Here is a 17,155-nt window from a genome sequence, read left to right as displayed (position 1 = left end):
CAACCATCGCTGTGTTCAGGGAAGCGCTGATTAATAATTGAGAAATAAATATCAAGCCTGGAAACTTGATATTGTAACGGACTGAATGTTATGTTTTTAACGTAATCGTTGCTTGTCTTGCTGGGCGCAGGCGGTTGCCACGGTAACAGGTGTGCTTAAACTACAGAGAGAGAGAGAGAGTAAAAAGGTAGGAGTGGTTTTGAGTTGATCACCTGTTCAGGTTATTTTACCTTTGTTTACCTTTGCTGCGTCGCATTACAGCCGCTGTAGTTTCTAAATGTTGGACTAATTACCTCGCTCGTTTGTGAGTTTACGTCATTCACAACAAACATCAAATAGAACAAATATATTTCATACAATTTTAACAAACAAATGGCTTCTACCGCAATAATTATGTGAAATTAAATTAATTATATCCCAGCTTCAGAAGATTTGCCTTTACCTTTACAGAGCTCTTTGGTTCCTCCTATCAGTCTGTAGCGTCTCATATTGACGTCATCAAACCAAATTTCAGATCTACCATAACTGACTGACACCTGCTGGCCTCAGGTTTGCAACCAGCTTGTGACTGAGAAACCAGTAACCTCCTCCCATATGATGACATGAACTTGTTAGTTCCTCTGTCCATTGTAGTAGCTGATATATTGTGAAAATCCAGTAGAAATGATGCACTAATCGAGTTGCTGCGAGGCTTTGCTTGTGAGACTTGCGGTCACGTGGGTCGGTTGTGGGCGGAGCTTGGTAAGGTCCATTGCATGTCTGCCTTGTTCTTCAATGACATAAAAGCATATGCAAGTTTAATTATAAAGCGCTCCCACATGTTCTTATAATACATTTGATACTATAGCGTACGCAGTTTGCTTGCTATGCATTTGTTTTGTGACAAATTCAGCAGCTCAAGCCCTGAGACACCTCAGACATTGTGCGTAGTGTGTAATGCAAAAGTTTTTGCAAAACAAATAGCCAGCAGAAACTCATTCATTGCATTCATTCATTACATTACACAAATGATCCTACATTATGAAGATGCTCTATCTGCATTAACAATGATTTGCTTGCCTCAGCATGCCAAATGCTTGGAGAATATGCCAAGGCACAACCAATTTTCTGTTTAATTCAACTAATAAATATTTGATGAGTTAGGGGTATAGATAAATTCACTTTAAGCCAAAGATGCTTAAGTGATCATTAAGTATGAAAAAATTAGATGGTGACATAAGTAGAAAAATGAATTAACATTGTCGTGATGCAGTGAGAGACTGTGGATTTCATGTGTTATTCCAATTTACACATCCTAAACAAAATAGGGGTGTATATAGGACCTTCCAACCTCAAAGCACATTGTGAAGGATGAATGTTTAAAGATACTGTGAAAGCATGCAGAAAGCTAGTGAGCAGTTGTAAGGGTTTGATTGCTGTAAAGCCAATAAAGGCTTTTATGCTGATTATTGAGAAGGATTCTGTATACATTTTTTCAATATTCCATTTTTAAATTGGCTGGGGAAAAAAAATACATTAATATTATTAATTATTTTACATTATTATAATATATTTTATAAGATACCTGTCTCATTTCAGACTTCAAACAAAAGTCAGCAGTCTAATAACGGCATTAATCTTATGCTATACTTATTGAGGTTCACCTTCGCATGCTGAAAACTTGGAGTGGCTCTAACTAACAGCAGCCTGACCTGCTTTATGATTCATTTAGCTAATTATTTTACTACTTGTCTGATCTCCTGGGTGGTCAGCTGATTCTCAATGCACAGAAAAACATATAACTAGATGTTAACATCATGGTAAAAGAAATGCAGTAGAATAGTGAAATTTACACTCTTCATCCTAATACCCACACATAATGCAAAAAGACAGCAGCACATAAAACATCACACATTCAAAACCAGATTACAGCATTTGATGTTCACAAAGTTTACTTCAAAATTTTCTCAAAACTCAAAAGATTTTAGACATGCACACAAACACTCAGAGATAAAAAAAAAAAAAACAATATTAGAGGAGCATTTGGGCTTACTTGATTTTTTTAATACTTATTTTATATTATAAATTCATAAAATGCAACAGGGGGTTACTAGATTGATGCAGCAAGATAGAAGTGAGTCATAATGACACTGAAGTGATTGCAGATGGTCCGTAAACTCTCAGGCAATAAGTTTATGAAATACAGACCATGTCATGAAGATGGATGTTGAGCTAGAATATCCATTTGAATCTTATGCTAATCGATTTGTTCTCTTAGCCGTTCAAAATTATTCATAATTATTGACAACAGTGCGAGAGGCACTTTGATAAATCCAAGACTCTGCAGACGATTGTGGGTGAGAACAGAAAAAAATGAGCACCAGATGCAACAGGACATCCTGGTATTTTTAGGGTACTTTCTCTGACATCAAATGTTCTCAATATTTAAGGGCTGAATGTGTTCTGAACCTCAGTGCAGGTCTTGAATGAATTTACTCCATGAGCTCTTTTTTTTGCCATTCAGGGGTCCTTTCTGTCAAGGCCACAGTGGACTGCCCCTGCAGATGCCTGCCTGTATGCCCACCACTCTCCACCTGTCACCTCATATCTCTGCCTCCACCTCCATCAATGAGCGCTCGGCCCAGCAACGAGCCAACCAACCACTATGAGCCAGTTGCTACGGCAACTGCCGTCTAGGGGATACTTCTTTTGTTTCTCTCAAGTCCTTTTTTCTCATCTATCATACCATAATTCCCTACTTACAAAGTATTTCTTCTTCTGCTCAAATTCCCTCTGCCAGTTTCCTACATCCATCTGCCTTTCTGCTTCCCTCTGTTTGCTTTTTTTCATTCTCCCTCTCGAAATTAAACAGAAAAATGTTTGCGCACAAAGGGGCCGTTTAAAGTTGCGGGTTAAAAATTTCTTTGAGATTTTTAACCCGCATGAAAAAGATCTCTCTATCTTTGGCGCTCTGCATCTTTTTCTTACCCTCTTTAAGCACCACCAGCCACTACATATAATTTGAAACTAATCTGCAAAGTCAGCAGTATTTGCAACTTTTTCGTCAAAGTTCAACCATGTGTGCAAAAACCGCCTTAATTAGCTGAATAATAAACATTTGTCTCATGCGTAAATGCAGATGTATTTATGCGTATTTATGCGTATGTATTTATATACATACCTTTATATAAATGCAGGCTGTTGCTGCTCAGCTTGCATTTTCTTTGTGCAGATGGTATTTAAAGATTCATATATAAAACGCAGGTCAATATTAATTTTCCTGCAGCTTCATACAAGCCTGCTTGCAGAAGCAAATTTTGTTTTATGTAGCCTATAATAATAATCTGTAGTGCAAACAATGCAGCATCTTGTTAAAACAGTTCAAGTTATTTTAGGCAATTTTTACATATCTAGAAACGCTACTAACACAATAAGTATGATTTGCTGCCCTCTACTGAACAAACATGGTATTCTTTTAACTACTGATGGTGAATGAATAGATGACAAATAAAATCCCCCACATTAAGGATCTCAACAATGCTATGTAAAAAAAAAAAACATTTCAGAAAATATACTATTTGAATTTCTTAAACTGTGAGACTCTCAACCTTCTCAGTAGAAACACAAGGGATAAATCAGCGCTTTAAATAACGAGGATATATTGTGCGAAGCGTAATTAAGGTAAATATAAACATTGCTCAGATGAAAATGAGATTCAAATTCTACAAAATATTTATGAACGTTTAAAACCGTAAGGCTGAACATGTTGTACAGAGCTCTGAGGCCATTTAGAAAACTCATGTGGGTTTAGGGTAGAAGTGCAACCGAGTGTTTTTTCTATATTTGCTTATTTTTTGTCTTTCTTTTTAATGGGTATTATTGATCAAACATTGGCAAAACTGTGCTGTATGCACTTACAGAGCCCCTAATGGGACATTGAAGGAAAAAATAAAAAAATAAACTTTCTGGTGCACATGAGATTTTATCTGACGCACACCAGAACGTTTGTTTATTATTATTTTTTTCTTCAGTGTCCCTTAGGGGCTCTGTACCGTCCACATTATTTCATTGCTAAAAATTCTGAACGTTGACAAACAAACTATTCAGAAAGAAAAAGGAACATTTTCATGCACTGCCCAAACACTATTGAGTAACTCTGGCTTACTGTGTGCAACTCTGTTTGGTCCGTACAGGATTATGCCTTTGCTGGTCTTCCAAGATGCTGTGCATGTTTGCAGGGAAAGAAATGAAGTATAAAGATTTTGTCAATAAATCTCAGGTTAGTTCACCCAAAATTGCCACCAACGGTGCCGTTTAACTACATTTTTTAACGCGTTTTTCAGGGAGTGCACGTTTTCACATTTCTGGCTAACAATCTGGTTCAATCTGTCCCCCTGCTTCCTGTCTTGCAGAGATAAACTCCAACCTACAAAACCATGAAAAGCATAGCAGCTATAGAAAATGTAATAATAGGTTTTTATCATGAAAAGTTCATCTATGCTCCCATCTCTCCTAGAATGAAATTCACGGTCAAAAAGTTTTACAATGCTGATCAAATAAAATACAGGTCCTCCTGAGCTGTGAAAGGCTCAAACTACCATTGTTCACCGCTTTTATCCTGATCTGTATCTCACTTCAGACAGAGGGCCTTTGTGTGAGCATGCTGTATTTCTGTTTTTAAATCCTTTAGTGCTTGACAGTTTCATGTTGTTTTTATCCCCTGCAAGACCGTTATAGTACCACACAGATATGAAGCGTCAGTGAACGTAAAATCAATCATTTCTGTTAAAGTGTACAGCAGCATGGGATTTATGGGGCGGTTTGCATTAGGTGTCTCTGACCTTTACTTGATGGCATGCATGGTCATGTCCTTTTTACTGAATGTCGGTGTTAAGTCGAGTCACCTGTCAAGATGTTTTCAGCGATGACTTTGACCTGAACCTCCAGCGAGTGCTTGGATGTGTAAGTGATCTCGGCGGAAACGTGGACCACCTCGCCGATGAACACGGGCGACAGAAACTCCGTCTTCTCCACCCGAACCAGAGCTGCTAAACATCGGTCCTACAGAAAAGGAAATGAAAGGTTAGCATAATTACAGACAGAAGAATAAAAGACAAGTCATTTTTCCTCATGATGCAGTTAAACAATAATCAACTTACAGTAATAACTCTGTAAGGCATCTTGTATCATCCCAGTATGCTTTAGCTAGCAAAGCACCATGTCCAACTAATAATAATGATTTCTATGTCCCAAGATTGTCTTGGCAGTCAGAGGGCTTTGTTATCATCCAAAATTCAACATAAATGACCACCAACTCACCTTCTGTTCAAAACAGAATAAATGTCTAGTTGTAAATGAGCTTGCATAACATTAACATAAAAACTTTGGAATTCCAGTTTCAGTCTGCAGCTATGGTGATTCACCAGCTGTTTTACCTTCATTGGCTCAGAAAACAATTGAAAACTTTGTCAAATTAAGTAGTTTCATGCATTTCTAATTTTGCTCATTTTCTTTTGTTTAATCAGCTACCTATGCTCATAAACATAGCCTTTAACATTTGAAGTTCAGCTATTTTTATTCTCTCTGATCAAAGATTAAAGCTGTGTACCGAGATTTTTTGAAAATGTATTTGTGTCACTGTTAATCTTTGAAACATTTAAACATGAACTTAGTCATCAAAATCTAATATGAACGTCACTGAAGATGAGATGATAATTAGAGCAAACATGGGCTAAAGTTCGCCAGGTGAAAAGTACAACCATGACAGTGAAATTCCACAATATGGATCACTTAATGCAATCTGAAATAAAGCGGATATCTCAAATAAATTTTAAAAAATGTTTTGTTTTAACATTTTGTAGCAGGCAGGAAATGAGCAAAGATGTTGTGTTCAACGTACCTTCAAAATGGGAGATCGGAACAAATGATAAAGGCATTTACAGTCTGTGCAACAGAATGCAGCGTCATGCTGCTAATAATCTCATGCTTGAACTTGGCGTGACGCACTATGGGGATTCAGGGCTGAGAGGACTTCCTAATTTTTTTGTTTTCTATCAATTATATGGAAGCAGGAACTTATTCCAGATCTGGATTTAATGCTGTACTACTGGAATAAAAATAATGAGGACTAAATATGGTCAGTACTTACTCCATTCTGTGCGTTGCAGTGTCTCGTGCCGACGATGCTTCCAGCTTCTTCGATCATCTTGAGGATGATGCCGCCGTGAACGTTACCCATAATATTGGCGTCATCTGGCAGCATAACCCTGCAGCAAAGCAACAGACTAAGTGTCTGAATCTGGTGGTAATATGTCTGCATTAATAAATAATTCTGGAGTAAGATAAAGAACCCCACTACAATTGTTGGCATTATAGTTAAAGGTAGGTAAAAAAAAAAAAGCAGAAAGACTCAAAATCAACACACACACACGCAACACATAAAATCTAAATAGTTAAAGGTTATACAAACACAGTTTTCTATTTTGTTAATGTGGCCTGTCCATTTTGATGGACAATGCTGTCTTTATTTAATAAAATCAGTCACACTGTTATGATGCTGTCTTGAGACATCAGTTACCAGTTTCAAGGTATACCAAACTTTTATACAATTATGGTTTCAGAAATGCAAAAAACTTCCGTCATGCTGGTAATGGGTATTTTTAATGAGGTGCTGTAAAAAGGGCCAGAATGACCCCATTTGTTTCCAGTTTTATGGAGCACAGAGGAATACATCATGCCCCCTCCGCTACTTGTTTCTGCACACTTCCAGTCAACTGGCTGAAAGAAAATTAATACAGTTTTCCCTCATTTAATACAGTGCCAAAGGTACATTTGGCTGTTTCATGGTGAAAAACACAAACAGTGTTGTTATGGAAAGTAAAGGGGCACACGCTTTAAAGTCTGTTAAAAAGTCAACCTCAGAGTGACCTTCAGCGGACAGCTTGATTAAGAAGTTAGCAATCACTTTGTTATGACAGTGTTACTCTACAAAGAACAAGGCAAGCATTTTTGATTTTTGCAATAAGCATTCACAAACTATGACTACATTTAATAACCATTTGTTTTGGGGTTTTGTTGTCGTGGTTTTTTTGTGTGTGTTTTTTGCTCAAGTATTAGATAATAAGATTGCAACCTTCTTTAACAGCTGATATTTAGTGTTGTTTTTTCAACATTAGATATTTATTTTTTCTCCTTTAAAAAAAAAAAGCATCCAATTATGGCATGCTATACACTGTTGTATTACATTTTAGTCCAAATTCCTTGTCATTAAGCTGTGATATGTTACTCTCAAGTTATCATACAGTGATAATTCTAATTCTTGATTCTATTTAATTAGCATGGATCAAGTCAAAAGACCAGTTTCTCTTTGTGAGACTGGCACTGTGCCAGGCCGTAAGTGATTAGTCACAACTGAGACTGATAAAGGTTACTGCAACAGATTGTTGGATTCTTGGTGGGTTTCATTGCTAGAAAACAGTAAAGCTGGAGAAAGTATCATCTGCAGTTCTATGAAAACCTGTTCTCTCTTTTACATTTGTCAAAGTTAAAGAACGGGTCTAACAAGCCCGACTAATCTTGTGAATCAGACAGTAAGTAATGCTCAACGGCAGAAGAAAGCAATTCATAATGAAAGGAAATCCACCCCATAACACCATTCTTAATTTTTCACTGCGATGTGGTTTAGTTCCCATAAAACACTCCGTTCACTCAGCTTCTCATATGAGTGCAGAAGACTACCTGTAAAACATTTTTCAGTTGGGTGGGGAAAACTAGTTTTCAGCACTGGAAATGTATGATTCAGAACGAAGCCTAGTGACTTTCACAGCTATGCACACTATAAGTATGAGATAATAAAATGGCAATAAAATCTAGTGTTGTGAAACCTGATGAGTCTGATTAACTTTTAACAGTAGTAGTATGTGGTATCAGTGGTGGTGTGGATGCTGTAACAGGTTTAGATATGAAATAAAAACTAGTTTGAAACTTAAGATCAGTGAATAGTTAATGTTTTCAATTGTTCTTTTTATGAACAGGCTAAGCGAGTTTAAAAAAAAAAAATGAATACAACCAAAAAAAAAGTTTATACTGTATTTCTCAGTGCAATAAAGTACCTGCTGAGTTGGAGTTTCTTTACCAGCTCACATCCAGCTCCCACATCTTTACAGTCGTCCATGCAGCCTGGTTGACTTTGACTAGGCTTCCGTTTTTCCGTCGCTGCTACTGTTTTGTCTACTTCATCTGCTGCCCCTGTACAATCCATCTTCACACCTTGTTTGACTCTGTTCTCTCTGGAAGCCTCCCTGCTACTGTGATCTCAGGTTCTGACAACGTTCTTACAACTGATGTCATGCAGGGTAAACCACACGCAGGCTTTAAAAAATGTCAAGAGACCAGACGAACGCGATCTTGGCACACACTCATCAACAGACAAATAAAATCTGGCGTCGTCAGGACAGGAAGAACAGGAAATGTGTCAAACGATGACATCACACAGTGACATGAAAAAAATTACGCAACGTTGGTCCCAATTTGTTTTGTAACTACAGTAGCTGATAGTAAATAGTAAAAAGGAGCCTAGATTTTCAAGTGGCATTAAGAAAAAAATTTTGATTTTTTTTTCTTTTGTAAATCTAGATTAAAATGTCTTTGGTTTTTGAAGATTTTGTTTTAAAACAAAAAACACCCTCAAGCTAATGCTTGTGTAACTCAGCACACTATAGTTTTTTACTACGTTGTACCCACTTCTTAGTGGTTTTTATGAATTGTTAGACCTAAAGTTCTTGGAGATCTGGCTTACGATTATTTTTGTAATTTCCTGTTGAAATGTGGTTAATAAAATTCACAGCAAAAACAAAACCTTATCTCTTAGAGTTATGCTTTGCGAATGTTTGTTTGTTTTTACGCCTTTTACTATGTTGTAGCAGTCATTCTACTCTCATATGAAAAGCTTTTTTCATTTAGATTTGAAACTAGAGCACTGAAATAAGGTTGAAGCAATTTGTCTTTTGCCTTTCTTAGAATGAAACTTTTGATTTTACAAACAAATTAGCTGCTTCATTACTGGATTATTTAAAAAAACAAAACAATGCAGTTATTGAGTGAAGAAGGCAGAGTTATCATCAGTATCAGGAGGAAAAAAACAACCCATAAATGTCTCTAGTATTTTGACAACAAAACATTTCCTTTTAGGCTATTCTCCTTTTCCCTGTGACCAAACAAGCCAACTACTTTTGCTTATTTGCATCCACACCCGCATGCGAAATGTTCTGGCTTTCTAAAATAAACACGCATGCAGTGCTCTACGTGCAGCATGGTAGAAAGAAAGATTCAAAGAAGCACAAAAGATCAGCTTTGGCCATTCCATACACATGTAACTTTACTGAGAATCACTTCAAAGCTTCTGCAGGCTTAAATCCTGAAATGTTTTAAGTTCTGACTGCTTTAAACTTGTTAAACTGGACGCAATCATGTATCCTAATCAGAACTCTTAAGTTTATTTTCTGACAAAGGTGTTTCATAAAACGCCCAGTATACAGTGCCTTGCAAAAATATTCATACCTCTTTTACAATTTATGTCATAGACCAATACAACGTATTGCATAGGGATTAGGAAGATTATGTGTGGCACAAGTCTTTTTGGACATGCTGTATGTCTATCAGATTTGCACTTCTAGCATGCTGGGTCATCTCTCCAATGTTTGCACATTCTTCTTTGTAAAACAGCCCAAGCACAACTTGCCACAAATTCTAAACTAGACAGAACTCTGAACTTTGACAGAGCCACTCTTACACTTGAATTTGCATACCTCTGTCTCTGTGCCAATTGTTTTGCTGCTCTCAAAAAGGTTTTCATACAGGATTGTTTCGATTGATCCATCCCCTCATCAACTCGAACCAGTTTCCAAATCCCTGCTAAGGAAAAGCCTTCATACACCATAAATCTTAGTCTTAATTTCTCTCTTAAAATCCCAGTAGAATACATTGACATTTGTGGTTTTTACCTGACAAACATGTTGAAATACTTATTTTGATTCAATTGCCGTAATAACGAAGATTCAATCTACCGTCACAATGTAAAAACCCAATGGCATTAGTAGGTTAAACAATGAAACTGTATGCTATTGGTTAGCTTGATGCTAGACTGGGATGCGACGACCTCAGTTAAAAGAGACACAATATTTTAGTTATGTAGCGCCCTCTGCAGGCGAAAAAGAATAGCTACATGGTGAGTTTATTCATAGAAGGATTTTTTTTAATACACCGGCTATTAGATTAGCATTCATTACAGTGCAGTCTGCTGAATAACTGTTTCTTTCTATCATCTGGATAATATCTTTAAAAACATAAGTCCAAAGATTTTTCAGGAACCACGGGAGAGGAGATATCGATCTCTTGTTCTTAAAAACGCACCTTTATTTCTGCTGCTAGGCTACAGCGAGCTGTCTCTGTCTCTGGCCGTTAAAGCGCTTCCTGCCCAGGAGGAAGCGCTTTAACGGCCGAGCAACGGTCATCACACAGCTAAGATCCTTAAGACACCAGTCGCAGGGTTATAATAAACCGAAGCGGAATGAATACACATTGTGGAGCGCTGACTTTAAAAAACAAACAAACAAAAAAAAAGGCAGTGTTTTCATGGACGAAGTGGACATCTTGTGTTAGGATGAGACCCAAGCGGCGGATTATCCGGGTTATCATCCGGGTGAACAAACGGTCACACGGCGGCGCGAGCAAAAAGAAAAAAAAGGGCTGTGCTCAACATTACCAAGCTAGCCTTACCTTCAATCCCGCATTAGGAAATGAACCATGGACGTCGTACCTGCATAACTGGAGGGAGGATGCTTCGTCCATCCCCGGCGACGACATGGTTTAGTCTCCCCTGGACTGCCGGCTGTCGTGTAGGAACACGAAGATTGGACGATACGGAGAGAAATCAGGCAGACTCTCCTCCCCTCCCACGGCTGCGTTCCAGGGCTGCTGTGGTCACCGTGTCTCTTTCAGGACCGTTTCGAAGGGGAAAGTAACGGAAACCGCCAAAAATATTGACCAGATTATTCAAATATTTTTTAACAAAGTCCATATGCTTGGTTTACACTTTATAAAGTAAAGGAAACGTGAATGGCGTTTATATGCCGGTGAAATAAGATGTCGCTGTGCAGTAGAAACTGAAACTATGTCAGTACTTTAACTCACCAGAGGGGGGCAGCAGAGACCGCTCAAACATCGCTCTCACCAGTGTTACATTTTATTATGTCTATAGGTGGCGCGTTTGGACTAAACATTGGTCCCACAGCAGACGTGTTCATAACACAGTGTGATTAATTATTTATTCAATAAAATGCCCATGTTGATTTACATTCTATGCTATATTGGCACCAACATGCAATGTCACATTAATCAATCTTTATTTATAGAGTCTCTTTTTAACAGGCAAAGAAATCAGTCGGTGTGCTTTACACAACTAAAATTCAACAGATGAAATACATTTCCCTCAATAACATATGCAGTAGTTTGAAAAATGAAAGCGAACTCCAAATTATAAAAAACTGTTTAAATAAGCTTTAAAAATAAGGAAAGGGTGGTGAAAAGCACAATATATTAAAACTACACCTGTTTACAAAACAGAACATAGGATTTTTAAAATCCTTTTTATGGTGTCTTTTTATTTATTTATTTATTTTTCTTAGCTCTTAAATCCAGTTTCCCTTTAATTTTAGCTTTAAATTTTTTTTTTAAATACTTTATATTGATTTTATTTTTTCATTCATTCATTGTTTTTAATGCAGCAAGCGACTCTCCACTAAGTGTGCACAAAGAAAAAAAAAAAACAACTCAAGACGTAACCACGACGTTGTAGTTTTATTTATTTACATCATATACACAATAGGTGCTGCAAACAGCACAAGTACAGCACGTCCCCAAAAAAAGATACTCTTACAGAGACATTTAATGTCTACAAAGTTCATTTGCACTGGACTCAGAACTCTGAAGTCCTTCGTGCAAATCCGTACACATAATGACCCCTTGGGTCTTACAGGGCTGTTTCAATAGCCCTTCATCATTCAGTCCAGCGGGAGGACTAAATATTGAACGTATACATACATGCGGATTTAAGAAGAATACGACTGTCTAACATTGTCAACTTACACAAGACAACGGACCTGCGCGCAAAACTCAAGTATATAATACTTAATCAAACCACTTCAACAATAAGTTCTAAGGAACAATACGTATTTACAAGTAATTCAACTTAACAGTAACACATCATAATAGCAGGATTAAAGACTCCTCGTCTTTAAAGATGAGGGATCTTGAACTGCGGAGCTCTACCAGGGTCTCCACACAGCAACGCGGACTGGCTGCGGGCCTGACTGAGCTCGGCCGGCTGCTGACGCCGGCTGGCTCTCCAGACTGGCGCTGACGCACGTTTTCAGAGTCAGGAGTTTTTGATGGAGCAGAGGGAAAGCCCTGGCGTTATGGGCGCAGCATTTCAGGCAGGTCGGCGCGCTGTTCGCAGACATAGACTTCTGGACGAAGTCCTCGACTCGCTGGCGCGCCTCTTCGTCCAGGTTGGTTTTGGGGAGTAGAGCGGGGACGCGCTGGAGGCAGGCTTTGAAACCTTCCCTGTAGCTGTCTGCTGGGCCTGAAAAGACAAATAAACGTGAGTTTTGGTGTTCACAAATGGATCCCAGGGCTTAAGTACTGATTAAAAAGATTTAAAGGCGCAGAATTCTTACTCACTTTTGACGTTAACAGCGGGAATGTCACTGAGGAACTTCACGGTCATTTCCAGGATGTCGGCTTTCTCCAGCTTGGAGTAGCGGGTTTTCTGTTAAGAAAAAGACAAAAGAGGATGTTAAACACGCAGAGCTAAAACGTATCTTGAGTTTTTGGAGCCACATTTTAACTTCACGTATAACATTAGAATGGAGAGGCTTACGTCTCTGCCTGTGAGGGGAAGAATGAGATTCTTCAAGTGGTTTAGGCTGTCGTTGATGCGGGCGCGCCTTCGTTTTTCCATTAGTGGTTTCATAGTCTGAAGAGAACGCAGAGAGTTTGAGTTTACAATCATATGGCTAAAATTTTGAGCTGATCCAAGAAAATCCAGTCATTTAGCTTACCTTTCTCAACTCCAGAGCCTCTTTCCTTTTGGCCACAGTCAGCCTTGGAGGAAAAGACTGGAGAGCGTCATAGATCGTGTTTGGAGACATTTCTCAGTGTCGTCTTTGAACCACAGAAGCGTTCAAGAGCTAGATCGGGGAGGATGTGTCTCTAACGGACTGACGGTTCGGTATTTATCCAAGTCTGAGGCGTCGGCTTCCGTGCGTCACGGGTACGCCCCCAAGCCGACTCAAACGATCCCGACTGGCCAGTATGCGACAAAAAACAACACAAAAGCATTGAATTTAATAAGATAACCATCTGTTCACAATTTTTAAAACATGTCAAAATAAATTGCGTGTCTGCAATTTGATCCGCAGACATAAACCAAACAAAAGCTGCGTCAGAAAGCTGGAGAAATCAGTGCGTAAAGACGCACAACATTGCAAATCATAGGGTGGATTATTTACCTACCAGAAACAAATTTTCAAAACTCCCAAACAGACATCAACACCACCTTTTTGTTTATGTTTAGTGGTTGAATTATTTTACGATTCATTCTTTGAACATAAACTCTAATATTAGTGCGTAATTGCGCACGCTAAGAATATAAACAAAACACAGCTTTGGTGCTTCTCAAAGTTTTGACATAAACAATAAGCAACTTGAGATAAAATGTTTTAATTTGTGTATACGTATTTCCAAACTATATTTCTATAACGCATAGATAAGACTTTTGAATCGCTGCATGTTCTGGTGTAATTTGATTATACTTACGTTTAACCCTAAATGTTCCTTTTTCTGATCTTCTCTGGTCCTCTTTATAATATCAAAGTTTAAATTGTTCCATGTATTTTGAATGAAAATCCAGACCATAGCAGGATGCAGTACGTGCATCACTCACATAGGGGTCAGGTTTGTGTGTGTTTATAAAATGATCCCCTCAAACACACACTCGTTCTCCGATCACACACCCAAGCCACGCTACTTTTATATAACATCTGCTCCTATACTTTGACAACAATAGCTTAGCAAATCCATATGACGTTTTTTATGCAGTTTTTGTCTGGGTGTCTGGGGGTCTGGGGGGGTCACTACCTGTAGGGAGTGTCCGACTCCAGCTACCGCTTCAAGCAGAAAGGTGGGGGCCGAAAAATCTTGGGGATAAAGAGGGGTTGGGGGTGTTTGTTTACCACAGCTTTTGCTTAAAATAAAATTACACCATTTTGATTTTTTCCTCTTTTTTCTTTTCCTGAACTTGAATTTTGCGAAAGTTTAAGTCGAGTTTGACATGAAGTATTCGTTGAGTACGCGACGTGTCTCTTTCAATTCTCTGCAAACCAACATCTGAAGTGTGCACCAGTGTTTCTGGTTTTGAATAAAAACTGAAGCGACACGACAGCCCATCAAATGCCTCTGCACTCAGGGGAACCACGCGCGCAGCACGCGCCACGGGGACCAGATGGCTGTCTGTTACAAATCCCCACCCTCACCCTGTACCTCCATTTTACCACCACCATCTCTCCTCCCCCATTCATCTCGTGCATCGTGGCTCTCGGTCCCACCGATTCTCACCCGAAGCAGTGGGACACGCGCGTGCACCTTCCCCCACCCCCTCACCCACGGCGACATACCCCCAGCCCAAACTTCAAATTCAAGACACATGATCTCCACGCAGTTTTGGCTTGGGTATTCCGTCTGCACGCATCTCATAGGTCCGTTCTATTCCGGTCCAATCATGACACGCCATTCTCCCACTCCCCCGCCTCCATGTTACTCTTCCTTAGATGCCAGTCTTGGATGTTTTTCAGCGTCCAAGCTATTGTTAAAGCGTGTTCAACGGTTCTGAACATTTTCAGTTTTATGTGGACACTAAAGGTGACAAAAATATACATATATCGTAAGCAACGATCAGTCATTGCAATATGGGCCAAGTATTTTATCTTCAAATTAATAGGATTTACACGACACAACATAAAACTAACCTCGATTAATTTCTTTTGAATATCCATATTTTACAATTATTTGACTCTTTCTTACAGGTGCATCTTAGTATATTAGAATAACATCAAACGTTTATTCATTTCAATGATTCAGTTTATTACAAACACATTTCAAACGTTGAATGGTGAAGATCATGTTGACGATCATAGCTTACACAAATTCAATAGACGATAAGAGTACGATTTAAAAAACATCGTGTATCGACAATACAGAATTGTTACCACTGTGGTTTGGTCTACACAAGTGTAAGATGCAAAAAAATTGAAGAAGATGAATGTTCACAGAGCGCTGTGTCCAAGCATATTAATGCAAAGTTAAGTGGAAGGATAACATTTAGCAGAAACAGAAATAACAGCATTTACCGAAGTTAGCTTTGAAAATCTATGGTAGAAAACTATTCAAATACAAGACAAACAACACTTAAAGAGCAAAATTAAGAGTGGGTGTGGGTGTGGGCGTGTGTGTATGGTTGTTTGTCTTGTATGTCTCTGTGTTGCCCTGCGCCAGGCTGGCGACCCCTCCAGGGTGAACCCCGCCTCTCGCCCGCAACGGAGATAGGCACCCTCACCTCCCGACGCCACAGGGAGAAGGGTGTAAGAAAATGGATGGATGGATGGATGGATGGGTGGATTTTGTGGTGAAGTAACAAAGCCAAGCCCTTTCCTGGAAACCAGCGGCACACTTGCTGCACGCGTCCCACCCCAACACCCCCAACACCAACCCCGCAGCAACAGAGGGACCGGGGGCAAAGACGGGAGGGGGTGGGAGGGTCAGCACCTCTCCGTTTTCTTCTTACGATGAGAGCCCTCTTCTTTTGTCTTTTCAGGCAAATTCAGCGTCAGGAACCCATCTGTGCGGTCAGGATAACATTGAGCCTTTGTCTGACCGTGGAGCGACACATCATGGGAATTAAGAAACACAAGCTCCAGAGCAAGTGACTTTTACCGCAGCGTGATGGGAGAGAGACGCCATACAGATTCAGTGCTTTTCTTCCCATTTAACAACAAGGCGCAGTTTTAGGTTGTTTTTTTGTTTTTGTTCTTTTACTGTCATAAACATGATATCAGCTCCTTCAGAAACATAGAATAGATGTTCATATGGACAGGTGCAAGAGAATAAAAACTGCATGTAATGGATTTTTTTTACACTAACTGAACTAGTGGACAATAATGATCAAGAATTTTGGAAGAATAATATCTACCAAATATGTATTTATACATAGGCGTCAGATATAAAAACTTCTTCTTTAGTTGGAAAAGCTAAAGCTCAACTGCAAAATACAACTTGCCTACTTGCAGTTATGTAATTATTTTATATGAAAGATAAGCTTTATAAGTCAGCAAGCAAGCTTATAATAAAAATCCTATTAGATATTAAAAAATGATACAAAAGATATTTGATATTTCATTTTTACAAAGTGAGATTTTAGTCCCTAATGAGATTTTAGCATTCAGAAGCATACTATTTAAAATACATTGTACTGCAGTTTTGTGTTTGTGTACAAAAATATATTTTACGTTGTTATATTGACCTACTGTCGCTTCTATCCAGGGACGCAGCCAGGAATCTTGGGCTGTTACAATTTCTTGAGTCTATCTGACCATCAAAAGCGTCACAATTTTAACGGCTTGCCTTGCTTTCTTTGGTCCAATACTGATACTAGCACAATATTTACTGCTCGTGAATTTTACGTGCAACAATCTGCATACAGTATGCAAATAGGTTGCTTAATTTTTTTTAATCACATTTAGATTACTGAAAGATCTCTCCCTACGAGCAACAGTCATAGGCAACTTGCAAAATATACACGAAGCAATCCAGACTTCTCAAAAAAATGCTCAGTAGTTTCATATAACTTTAATAAAAAATATGTGTTTTTTCATATTTGTCAACTCCTCCACTAGACCCAGTCTAGTGTGGCTGGATTAGTCTGGGATAATTTTCATTCAACCACAATGTTTGTTTCCGATAAGATAACAAACACTTGAAAGACAAGAAAATAATGTAAGAGGAATATTATTTTTATTTTTAAATCTCTTTTCATTGAAATTGGCTTAAAATTCTTCATTTTGAC

At 38.6% G+C, this 17,155-nt stretch overlaps 2 protein-coding genes and 1 long non-coding RNA gene across 6 annotated transcripts in view; 1 reads left to right on the top strand and 2 right to left on the bottom strand.

The window, feature by feature from the left end:
* acot7 (acyl-CoA thioesterase 7) overlaps positions 1-11,130 on the bottom strand; it is a 61,944-nt gene extending 50,814 nt beyond the window's left edge. For 2 of the 4 annotated variants that reach the window (XM_028016414.1, XM_028016423.1), the window contains exons 1-3: positions 8,091-8,383; positions 6,128-6,245; positions 4,884-5,040 (exon numbers count right to left, since the gene is read on the bottom strand). In XM_028016414.1, coding sequence (XP_027872215.1) covers positions 4,884-5,040; positions 6,128-6,245; positions 8,091-8,239 — 424 coding nt within the window. In that variant the 5' untranslated portion in view covers positions 8,240-8,383. Of the gene's footprint in view, positions 1-4,883; positions 5,041-6,127; positions 6,246-8,090; positions 8,384-10,795 lie in introns of those variants that run through there. The other 2 variants (XM_028016426.1, XM_028016436.1) reach the window with 2 other exon arrangements.
* LOC114144024 (uncharacterized) lies at positions 8,569-16,107 on the top strand. Its single transcript, XR_003595380.1, has 2 exons — positions 8,569-10,204; positions 15,908-16,107. It is a non-coding gene; the product is annotated as an uncharacterized LOC114144024 (long non-coding RNA).
* Positions 11,817-13,283, bottom strand: LOC114144020 (transcription factor HES-2-like). Its single transcript, XM_028016461.1, has 4 exons — positions 13,098-13,283; positions 12,917-13,012; positions 12,718-12,805; positions 11,817-12,619 (listed from the first exon to the last, which is right to left on the bottom strand). Exons 1-4 carry the CDS (start codon positions 13,185-13,187, stop codon positions 12,303-12,305), a joined length of 591 nt encoding a protein of 196 aa, XP_027872262.1. The 5' UTR covers positions 13,188-13,283; the 3' UTR covers positions 11,817-12,302.
* Positions 16,108-17,155: the final 1,048 nt, after the last annotated feature.

The sequence above is a fragment of the Xiphophorus couchianus genome, chromosome 1 (genome assembly GCF_001444195.1).
Source record: "Xiphophorus couchianus chromosome 1, X_couchianus-1.0, whole genome shotgun sequence".
NCBI classification, from domain to species: Eukaryota; Metazoa; Chordata; class Actinopteri; order Cyprinodontiformes; family Poeciliidae; genus Xiphophorus; species Xiphophorus couchianus.
The sequence above is the reverse complement of the archived record's forward strand: the minus strand, read 5'-3'. Positions and strand labels throughout refer to the sequence as shown.